We start from the raw sequence: 12,164 nt of genomic DNA, 5'->3' as shown, positions 1-12,164 counted from the left end.
ATGTGTTTCCAGAATTAGCAGTAAATTATGTTATGTGTGCTGTCCCAACCCTTGTTTTTCTTAAACTATGCCATCTCAAAGTCAAAGCTCTTCCCAAACCATGTCTGCTCCAACTAGTTGTGCAACTTACCTGTCTGAACTTGCATTTTCTCTAACTTCTGGCAGCTTTTTTAAAAAAATCAAAAAAACTGGATGGGCAGGTTTTAAAGACAGCCTGGGATAAAGTCTTCGCTCTCATGGAGGAGGTGGTACACCTGTCTCTATCTGACTTGTACCATTTCAGACTGCAGGCAGAGGCTCACACTATTTCATTTTTATCCCAGCCTTTCTCCAAAGGGCTTGGGGATAAAGTACTCAAATATTCCCTGCATATAGAAAGCTAGAAATCAGAGGGGAAAGTACCTAAAAGTACCTTTCTCAACAGGAGTATTTCATCATATGTACTCCATGCCTGCAGTCTTAAGGTTTTATGTTTTTCAGCAGGATGTGATGCACTAGTGTTTTAGAAAGCATATGTAGTAAACCTGTGTGTACATTGTAAAACTTCAGTTGCAAGCACTGAGTTCATGTGATGGAATACTTCCCTTGTGGGAGGGAGAGACATCTAGTTCAGGCTTCCTGTCTGTATTATAAAATTCTGCATAATCTAACTCTAATATCCTTTTTGTGCATTCATTTTTGCCAGATAATAGGAATGTTCTTTATACATAATAGCCCATACAGGATAGACGGCAGAATTCATGAACAAGCTTCTTCCATTTTTCTTGACTGGAGTATGGTGCTAAAAAATCTGGACACATTTACAACAAAGGGTTTATTTCCCTGTCACATGCAAATAATTTTAAATTGTTGACATCACAACATTTTTCACATGGACATGGCAGGCTGAAGTGACAGAATCTTCTGCATTAACTATTAAAAGGTATAGGTGCCCAGTCTTCCTTTGCATACGATTCCCAGTGACTTTGAAACAGACAAAGTACAATTAGAAGATATATTCCAATATGGGTTAAAAAATTTGGTGCACATAGTGAGAAAATAGGTACATAAAGTAGAAACAATTCCCTCCTGTACCTATAAAAGAGGTACAACAGAAAAATTAGATTCTTCTTTTGTTTAATGCTTTTATTACACTTTTGTTTTACATTTACAATAAGAAATACCAGATCAACATGAAATCACAAGAAATATTTATTTTATTTATTACATTTTAATACTGCCCAATAGCCAAAGTTCTCTGGGCAGTTCATAATTAAAAACATAAAATACAACAGATCAAAACATATAAAGCTTTAAAGTTGGTTTTTTTTTTTTTTTTAAAAAAAAGCAAAAACTATGTAAAGCCAAAATAAACCCAGCAGCAGTTACAGCCCAGGGAAAGCCTGTGTGACAAGATGTGTTTTCAGGAGGCGTGTAAAGGATGATACATTTTCTGCCTCCTGAACCGCATGAGGGAGGGTTTTCCAGATGGTGGGTGCTGCTACAGAGAATGGAGAGTAAAAGAGCTTCATTATTCTATGGATTCAACCTATATTAACGGGTAAGTGATGCCTGTCCGCTTTTTAAAAAACATGTTATGGTATCTCTTCCAAAACGAGATGCAGGTGTTGGTGGGAAGTGTCCAGAGGAACCCGTATTGACATATGAAAAGGAAACTACAGGTAGTAACCAACAGAGACATTATTCTGCTAGCGCTAAATGACTTTGCACTAATGGAAACTAACAGTTGCATAATAGGGAACTAGAATGGGAAAGTATTTCATGCAGTAAGACTTCCCTGTCTTCTCCCTCCTACGGCTCCATATGCGTCCCCTCCCACAAACCTGCTTTTGTTACTTGTAGACTGGCAATCACATCTGGGGCTAGTTGAACTTATCCTCTGTTCCTCCCCAGTAGCATTTTGACCATCTTCCGACCTGGGGGGTCCCATCTTCCATAGGGAAAGTGGAAGGTAAAAGGAAGAGGGGCCGACCAAGGGCAAGATGGATGGATGATATTCCGGAGGAGACAGACTTGACCTTGGGGGAGCTAGGGGTGGCGACAGCCGACAGAAAGCTCTGGCGTGGGCTGGTCCATGAAGTCACGAAAAGTCGGAAGTGACTGAACGAATAAACAACAACAGACTGGCAATGGGGCAGCATCCACCCAAAGAGCAATAGGCTAGTTTAGGCTGCAGCTTGCTGGCTGCTACCAGCTCACTGCCCACTCACACACATGCTGCAACACAACAGCAGGAGCAGTGCACATCCCAAGCTGCCTCTTTGTGTGCTTTGATCAGGGCCCTTTCCCAACAGTGCTAACTGTGATGTCTTGGGGGAAGTTTGTAGGTGAGATAGCCAGCTCAGGGCAGCAACAAGCAAGCATTGTTGGTACTTGGAGCACCTCCCAGAGGATGTAAATGGCCAGGTGCGTGGGGTGGGGGGCAGCCTATAGGAAGGGCTACCGCCCCTCCCAGCATCTGCTGCTTGTGGCAGCTGCTTTATTCTGCCTAGAAGGGCTGGCCAGAATTTACAACCCAAATGGTGCCATCCTAAACATGTTTACTCAGAAGTCCAGTCACGCTCAATGGATCTTACTCTTTACTAAGCATACTTATGGTTGCAGCTGAAAACATCACACAAAAATTGGAACATAAACACCCCTTCTCCAATCCTCAATGTTACATTAAAAAAGAAAAGCTGCAGCTATAATGAAAAGAATATTTTTAAAACGTAAAATGTGCTCAAGTGTGCGCATACAACTAACCCATGTTCAGTGTTCAAAGCACTTCAAAACACCCCTTTCCTTAACTGCAGTTCTGTCACCCTACGCTTTGCAACGCCTATGAAAGTTATTCCTAAGCCAGGCCAGGCTGCTCCTTTGCCCCCGATAAAACACTCCCTTTCCTAAACAAGCGTGCGGGTGGGCGCTGAGTTTATGCCACTGTAGGCGCGCCGAGCCACCCACCCAACACCTTCACCCCAGGACTAGCTGAAGAATGGGGAGAAGCGCCTTGGATATGGGCGTGGCTCCAGCCGCCGTTTCCTAGGAGCTGACAAACCAAAGCGGCGCACCGAGCCGCCAAAGCAATTCGGAGGAGAAGGAAGAGGAGCCACTTATGTAAAACTCAGGCGAGGGGGCGGGGCTAAGGTTCGGCGCAGAACAGAGAGCGAGCGCGCGCGCGCGCAAAAGAGAGGGGAGGGAAAGAAAAGGTCGACGCGGGGGCGGAGTTTAAGCGTTGCCACCGCCGTTTGCTTGGAGACCGCGGCTGATCGTCGATGGAGGTGGTTGGGGGCGGGGCACGGGAGGCGAGCCAGGCAGCCTGAGCCTCGCTCTTTTCTTCCCCGCTCCGCGCCTGTGCGACGGGCGGGGGCGGCGCTGGGACGGAGGGCGGCAGAGAGGGCGGGCTTCATCCATCCTCTGTCCTCCCTCGAGTCAGGGAGCGTCGATTGGCGGAGAGGACAGGTAAGGGGATGGCATGAGGGGCTGCTATTGTCTGTCGCCTTAGCTTGACCTCTTTCTGCCGGTCTGGAGGGGATGTGAGGGAAAGAGACCCCAACACCCAAAGCGAGGGGGCTGCCTGTGTGGGGGTGTGGGGAGAGGGGAGGGCATGCAAGCAAGCCCACCTTTGTGATGTGAGGGGGGTGGCCTCTACGACGCGCTGTGAGGCAGCTAAGCGCCGGAAAGGGGGGCGCCTCTGACATGCCCCACGTGGAGTGGGGTGGCACAGTAAGGGGCGCGCGCAGGCACTGCGGGTGGTTCTGGTGGCGGACCTTGCGGGGTGCTGAATCCGTGGAGGTCAGTTAAGCAGTCGTTAAAGGTGACTTTTAGTTAAAAAAAATTTGAGGGCGCGGGAGAGAGAAATGAATGGTAACCATGTGTGGAGTGCAGCTGAAGGACGAAGAGAGAGAGGGGGTGTACACGGTGAGAATTGAGCGCAAATGCAATCTAGTCTGAATGGGTGTGCATGTCTTGGGTGGGTTCCTGAGTTTTCATTTTAAAAAGATACAGCAGGAAGGGAGACGGGGAGAGTGCGGCCCTTGCTCTGAGGGAGGTCACCCCCAAGTGTGTGTTTTTGTCGCATAGTCTTGCAGCGCTTGTATGACTATTCACCTTCAGAATCCAGTGTTTCTGAACCGTTTTCCCTCTTGCAAATTTGCAAGCAGTTAGCAGCTTTATCTCTTTTGACTTAGGTTTGATGGGAGCTTGCCAAGTCATAGGTAAGGCCTTAGGCAGAGTCTATATCTCTCCGTCTCTCTACCCTCACCTTCTTTATAGTGTAAGGTGTGAAAGTAACAAATCCATTGAGTTTTAGGGCTTGCATGGGTAAGTCTTTTAAGTGTTTTTTTTTAAAAAAAAACTTAGTAAAACTGCAGAATTGGGATGGAGGAAGGGAAAAGGAGTAACTTTGCAGCTGGCTTTCTCGATTGACTGCTGGTTAAGAGAAAATAAGATTTATTCTGAGTTGGTTAAAAAAAAAGCAGGGTGGCAAGAGTAGCTTTCAACATAAGTAGTTCAGAATTTACGATTGTTGTTGAAATACAGTTTGCATCTAATTCCATCCAGAGGTTCACAATATGAACTCCAATATTTCTTTTCTTGGGTGTGTTTCTTGTTTGGACTAACTTGCTGATTATTTCTGTTGGTCGATATTTTTCAGCCAATAGCTTCTCTAACCACTGCATTAGTTAAATAGATACTATAAAATATTTTAATGGGTATGTTTTGACTTTGGCATGGTTCTTCTCTAAAGATCCAGAAATATCACACATTCATTAGTTGAACAGGAAGCTTCCTTTAAGCTATCAAGTGAAGGGTGATCAATGCTTTCCATAACAAATTAGACACCTAACTTTTAAAGGACATACTAATCTGTGCTGCTCACAGCCTTCTGTAGATTGCATGCCTTCTGTCTTCTCATGTTTACCTTATTACTGTAAGTATTGATTTAACTATAAGTAATTAAATGTAAGTGTTTAGTTCAGAAAATAAATCTTATTTGGCAGACACATTTGACTTTTGAAATTGTATGGTGCTGAAACTTTTGCATAGAGAAGTTGGCTGCAGACTGGTAAAGCCTGTTTTGCATTCAGTAGTATGTGATAACCTAATGTGCTGACATATTTTCTTATAATGAATTCAGTCTAGAACATATATAACTACTAAATGTATGTAGATTACTAACTTTTTTTCCAGCAAATATTGACTTCTGCAGTTATCAAGTCATGAATCAAGTCAGGCTAGGTTGTGGGGATCCAGACTGTGAAATCTGTAACAAAACTGATTGAGCAAAACTGATTGCTAAAGCTCATCTCATGAGTGCTGGCTTTCAACCTGTTTATGTTTGGCCTCTTCGGATCAGGGCTGGCCCTAGAATAAATTGCACCTGGGGTGAGGAGTTGTCATGATAAAACAGCAAAGTAAAACTGTGTTTTGCTGATTTTTATTGAAAACAAATGACAGCAAATTGGAAGATAGGGTGGGGATACGTTAAAGCTAATTGATGGAAGTTCATTTTTGCAGCAAGTATCCAAAACCCTGCAGAACTTTGAAGAAAAGTTTAAGGACACTTACAGTTCATCATCCCTGTAAAGTCTACTCAGATGTAAGCCCCACTAAGTTCAGTGGGGCTCACTCCCAGGTAAATGGACATAGAATTGTAGCTTGAGTGCTTTTTTCACTCTTTCTCACTGCCAATAGTGCACTCAACAAACATTGAACTTAGCTTGGCACCTCTTTCGCCTTGGTACCTACAACAAGTGCTGGGCTCCCTGATCCCTTAACGTTTCAGATAACTTGCTTTCAGTTGCTAACTGATAAAGCAAATCTTATTTTAAAGGGCAGTGGTTGGGGAGGGGGACAGATGGCTGAGACTGCTGAATCCATCCAAGACAAATATGTAGTTAGCACATCTCACAGGTCCCAAGTGAAGCGAAGTGAAGGTCAAATTCCATCTTGGTAACTGTCTTGCTAACAATAGACTTGCAAAGGTATGTTAGCAATTATTGTAGCACCCTTTTGCTAATAAATATGGTTTGTCTTATTTATCATTAAAATTCAGATTCCATGTTTAGTCAACTCTCAGTTCACGAATAGTGAAGTTTTTGTAGAGTTGTGAGAAGGTTGGAAGATTTGGGATTTAGACTAGGGGCCACAGCCTGTATAGTTGGACAAATGCCCTCACCTCAAAATATATGGAAGCCTTCCCTTTCTGTCCACAGCCAGTTGGCAATAAATCCAGTTCTACCTTCTGCTATGGTAGCATTCCTGTGAGATGGTTTTTCTCTTGAGTGAATGGGGCTTACTTGCAGAAATGTTTTCATTCGTCCTGAGATATTGAGTTATTATGGTGCCACAAGGTGAGGAAAGTGAGAACATGGTGACCTTATCTGCCCTGCCCCTTCCTACCTTAATATGACTTACACATTTCCGGTATGTATGTGGCACCAGGTATCTGTAAGTTGTTCATGTCATTTCTCAGTTCTTCTAATTGTTCATTAAGGTGAAAGGTGCTAAAGAAACTGCAAAGCTACAGTTGTAATAACAAGCAATTAATTTTGTTCAGCTTCTTCTCTGTATGCACCAATACGAGTTGGAGGTATAGAAAATGTTTTTGAGAAATTACTGTGGGATCTCTGAGCTTCTTCTCAGTTGGGGTACCTTGATCATGGCTGAAGTACCTCTGGCCTCATTTTCCTTAAACAGTGTTTTCTCTCCTGTTTGTCCCCTTTTTTCTTGTAAGTTCACATGTTTCCAGGTAGCTGTGCTTCCTTTGCCACTGCTTCCTCCATGTCTCTTTGCTTTTCTAAATAAATAGACTATACAACTTTTTTCTTTCTCATATTGAAGGCGACTTCATTAGACTTGATAACTGTAAGGATCTCTTATGGATGGAGTACTGACTAGAGACTAATCCTATGTAATTTCTTTCAGGCCACTTAATTCCTGTTTTTATTTATAACAATACTTAAATTGTTCCCACAGGCTATGTCCTAACTAGTGAAGAAGCAATGATGAGTTTTGTAACAGCTTCTGCTGTAAATATAAAACTTTAGAGTTTTATGTAAAACAGCTTCTGCTGTAAATATAAAACTTTTTCATAATAGTAGTAAATTTTTCAGACTGCTCTGAGGATTAATGACATCACTGAAAGAACAATATGTTATCTGTATTTTGGGATCATGTATTTTGACGGTCAGCAGTGACATGCATAAATATGCATGATGCTAAAGATGAGCAAACTTAGAATTATTACATATTTATTATATGGTAAGAGTCGTGTAAGGCAGGGTGGGCAGAAGGTAGATCTCCAGATGTTTGGGGACTTTTAACTCCCAGAAGCCCATGGCAGCATAGCCAGTGGTCAGGAATACTGAAAGCTAACGTCAGAAACATCTTGCAGTCTTTCTGTCCACCCCTGATCTAAGTATGCAGGACTCAAACATTTCAACTTTTGTTTAGATGTCACTGGGTACATTGCTGAATTTAGAAGCACATCCAGGCTGTAAACCTGATTGACAGGCAAGCCCTTTCAATTTTGAACTTGGCTGGGGTTGAGTAGTCCGGAAAGAAACAGAATAAAAAGGGCAAATATGCCCTGGAGTTATATGTAATCCAGGGAGAAATAACTTTCTAAGTCAATATCTTGCTAAGTGTGCCCTCCAGTCAACCTTCAGAGATATGTGGTGAGACTATATGCAGAAGCATCTGAGATTTTCTGTAGTCTATCCTTTTGAGACATATAGTATATATATATATATATATATATATATATATATATATAGTACACCCAGGCACACATTCCTAAATAAAGAATTGCAGCCTTCTATATGCTCCCAGTGGAGGCCTGACCCAAATAAGTTATACAAATGCTGAAGAGCTTATCTTCCTAGGATTTCAGAGTACTACTGCAGCCTTCGCCAACCTGGTACCTTCCAGATGTGTCTAAGAGTTAAAACAAACAAACAAAATAACATATTGGTGCACCGTAAGTGTTACATAAATTATTTGGCTTGACCTTCTGATCAGCTAGATATGGATGAGAAATAGTAGGCTCCCTGCATTTTAATGAAGCTGTAGAACAGGAGGCTCTGTATTTACAGGGAGATTGTAAATGTGGGTTAACTCATTCCACTGGAAAGAATCCCCAAATTTCAAACTATAGTACTCTGGATAACCCAAGCTGCTTCCTAACGCACAGAGAAAAACTCACAAACAACGTTGTATTTTTATTTCTTTGTTTTTATAAGATTACATTTGAAGAAAAAAACGTGTTTAACATGTTATTCAGAACTTGGATTTTGTCCATTAATACCTTATTGTTGAAAGCAAACGTAAGTTAATAAAGCAAAGCTGTTTCTGATTGATGTCTTCAATTTTCTCTATTTGCCTGGCACCTCTCGCTTCCGCTCTCCCAGTTTTATATAACTGAGTTCTAAATTGGTACAGATGTGATTTGAAATAGTTTGGCAGGGACTGAAATGGAGGCAAATAGAACAGGCAAACAGAAACTAGGAATATAACAGGTGCCCATGAAAGTTTTGCCAGAATAGATTTGTTAAGTCTTCGAAGTGCCACAGGATTTTGAGAAGATCTGCTGGGCATTTAAGTTTTGCTGGATGTGTCATTCATCCTGCTGTATGTCCCACTTGGTTTTTGAGACTTCAGCAGGAGTTGATCACTTACTTCAGCCTCATGAAAGCTAGTGGAACTTTTGCTTTTTTAAAAAATGACAACCTAATTTGCAGGCTTAACACCACATACAGGATTGTGATGTGTGGACTTGAAGTAAAATAACACTTTTGACTAAGATCGGCTGATGCTGTGCCAGCTTTTCCATTAGTAAGACCTTACTTCACTGCCTTCTTTTGTGTTTTGTTCCAAATTTTGAGATGGTACAGAAACAATGGGGTTCAGAAGGTTTTCCAAGTTTGTGCAATGTCTTGATTTGGACTCAAATGAATTTGTAGTAATGAGTGTTATTGCCAAAGAGTCTCTGGTTATTACTATTTTATGTGTGTTTGAAAATGGGAATGTTAGTGTAAATTGCATTGTAAGATAGACATTATAACATACCATGCCATCTATACTCTTTGAGGGAATTCTTTCTTGTTTTGTTTTGTTAAAGGGGGCTTTCTAGAAGATGACCATAGAGGATCTTCCTGACCCTTCCATAGAAGGAGACTCATTGACTAGAAGATACCAGTATTTCATTCCAGGCTCTGAAGATTCAGTAACCTATTCGGTTTCTGCAGCACCAATGCCTTCTGAATGTGGTATGGATATTTATAGAAAGGGAGAATGTTTTCAAAATGTTGAGTCAGGGAAGATGTATGGTTCTCAAAGAGATACTTTTAACTCGGAAATTAAAGTTCTGTTTGAAAATGCTACATCTGTCTTCCTCACCTGAAATGTGTCTAATCATTGTATGCTAGATGCTGTAAAGTCAAATCAATTTTAGGGCCTTTCCAGATAGTTGTTTTATTATGTAGATAAAACATGAAAGATGCAAATATCTGTCCACAAGGTTGTTTGTAGCAATATTTTGGTGTGAGGCAAATGAAATTGTTGCTTTATCAAGTCACTAATTACGGTTTGAAGTGCTGTGTGAAATGTTTGTACAAGTGTCACAGGAGCCTGTTACCTAGTGCTCATGATATTGTAGGTGTGAGAAAACCAGTGTAGTGTTGTTGGTGAAATACTAGACTTATTATTTATTTATTTATTTATTTATTTAGAATATTTATATACCGCTCCCTATTGAAAAATTTCAGAGTGGTGTACAAGGTAAAATGAAAATAACAGAATAAAACAGTTAAAACAAAATTTAAAAGAAGCAAAAACAGAAATCCAAGGCTGCATGTTCATATAAATCTAGACTTGGGAGTTGAGGATGCAAAGCTGGTGCAAGTCCTGCAAACCAATATACTGCAGCAGAGACAACCTGTCCGCAGTGTTGATCTTCAACATAGCTTCAGTTCCAGAGGGCATGGAAATTCACACCTTTGACTATAGTATGATGTGGACAGGAAAACCCTGAACAGTAAATAGCTTTTTGGCTAAGAAGCAACCAATAAACAGAGCTTTACAGTAATGGTATGTGTTAATAGTAATAGTATGTGTTGTCATGGGCTTCATCAACATGAAGTAATTTTTAACCTCTTTCCAAAAGGATCATGACAGGTTTTCAAATTTCAGATCTCTATATTTTGTTTTGAGACTGAATTGTGTCCAGTTGTGTCTCTCCTCTGTTGGAAGGCTCTTTGATCTATCAGAGGCTTCCATGAGTGGAAAGGTGGAGGGGTAGCTTTTGGTTGCTTCCCTCTGCATTCTCCTCCCACCCTGCTCCAGTCTGTTCCCAGCATGGGAGCTAGAATGGGGCCTGCAGAAGAAAATTACCTCCTCCCCTTTCTGCTCACAGAATTGGATACAACAATGCATGTGTGCATGCACATGAATACGATTGCTGTAAGCTGGCTCCGTTTGTCTTCATTTTAATATTTTCCCAAAATACAGCCCTTACGATAGCCTCAGGAAAAGTAGAAGTTCAGTGACCTTCAGTTTTCATCCCTTGGCTAAGTGAAGCATTTAGTTTCCATTCCTTCTAAAAATAGCCATAGCTGTCTTGATTCCCCCCTCCCCCAATTCATTTCTCTGTGTCTTTTTTTCAAGGTTTGTAGAGATTTTTTTTAATGGGAAGGCTGCCATCTCTGCTTTGCCATTGGTCCCATCTGTGTAACTACCCTGATAAAAGATTTTCCCCTTCTCACTGTCTGCATCCTTGCCTGGGTACACCAGAGTGACATGGGCACTCAGGGTCCCACTCCTTTTATTACAGACAGCATCCGTTCTCATGATGTAAGATATATCTGTGAGTGTGCATTTGACAGGCTCATGGCCAGACATGCATCTCATTTCTCTATGTGCTGCAGAAGATACAGTATTGTTCTCCTAGATGCCTGTCATTTTGGCCAAGACCCCATCTCAAGCCCAATAGCATTGATGCAGAGATAGTTGAACCACCACGGACCACAATTATCTTTGCAGTATGCTGTTAAGATTCATCTCTGCTTGAGTTCTCCACTTAGGAAGGTGTGTTCAATCCCTACTGAGAATCGTTGTTAGCTACCTGGAGTTCGTGGAATTAAATCTCTCCTGAAGCAGCAGGTTCTATGACTGATGACATTGCCTCTCTTTCACCTTAAACTAGGAAGCTTCCTATGACTTTCCATTTCCTTGCCCAGTTTTCATGGGTTATAATAGCTCTGCATGATACCAGTATTATGTTTTATGCCCCAATAATCATGCTATGATTTTTGCTGATGGTTCTAAGTCGCAAGGTGTTGTGAGAGAAGGGATAGTCCATATCATATGGACTACTCTTTTGCCAGAAGCAGGCTACTCTGTGGCCTTGAATTGCATTAAATTCTTGCTTTTGGAATAATTTGTTGCATGTGCTGATTCTCATCATTCATTTTTGGCAATTTATTGCAACCCTTAGTATGTTTACTGAGAAGTAAAGTGAAACTTACTAGTAAGAGTCCATAAGATTACAGCTGTGCTTTTATTCAGGTTCATCACACATCCATTTCTTTATCTTTTCTCGGTTGGACACTCTTTATTATAGACTTTTGCTGGTTCCTAAATATGTTGGAATTAAAAGCAATGAACTGACTGAACAGGCTGCCAAGATGGTGACCCACCTTGATATTCATTACATAAGAATCTTGTGTAGTTACTTTACCCTAATCTTCAAGTCTAAACAGCAGAAAGAGCTATGGGAAACTAAAACAACACCAAACACAAACTAATATTCCAGGCATAGTCAAATGTGACTGTGAAGAATAGCAAGTAGAAAGTTGTCCTGGCTCAGCTAAAGATTGTACTAGTATACATGTCCAACTGAAATAAAGCCAGACTGCTCACTTGAAGGAATGATATTAAAGGCAAAACTGAAGTACTTTGGCCACATAATGAGAAGACAGGATACCCTGGAAAAGATGCTGATGCCAGGGAAAGTGGAAGGCAAAAGGAAGAGGGGCCGACCAAGGGCAAGATGGATGGATGATATTCTGGAGGTGACAGACTGGACCTTGGGGGAGCTAGGGGTGGCAACGGCCGACAGAAAGCTCTGGCGTGGGCTGGTCCATGAAGTCACGAAGAGTCGGAAGCGACTGAACGAATAA

At 41.5% G+C, this 12,164-nt stretch overlaps 1 protein-coding gene across 1 annotated transcript in view; it reads left to right on the top strand.

Annotated features, from left to right (window-relative positions):
* Nucleotides 1-3,416: 3,416 nt before the first annotated feature.
* CLIP4 (CAP-Gly domain containing linker protein family member 4) overlaps nt 3,417-12,164 on the top strand; it is a 46,047-nt gene continuing 37,299 nt past the window's right edge. The window contains exons 1-2 of the mRNA XM_063124160.1: nt 3,417-3,444; nt 9,107-9,254. Coding sequence (XP_062980230.1) covers nt 9,122-9,254 — 133 coding nt within the window. The 5' untranslated portion in view covers nt 3,417-3,444; nt 9,107-9,121. The remainder of the gene's footprint in view (nt 3,445-9,106; nt 9,255-12,164) is intronic.

Source organism: Elgaria multicarinata, chromosome 4 (genome assembly GCF_023053635.1).
Source record: "Elgaria multicarinata webbii isolate HBS135686 ecotype San Diego chromosome 4, rElgMul1.1.pri, whole genome shotgun sequence".
In the NCBI taxonomy this organism is placed as follows: Eukaryota; Metazoa; Chordata; class Lepidosauria; order Squamata; family Anguidae; genus Elgaria; species Elgaria multicarinata.
This window is presented reverse-complemented; position numbering and strand designations above follow the sequence as displayed.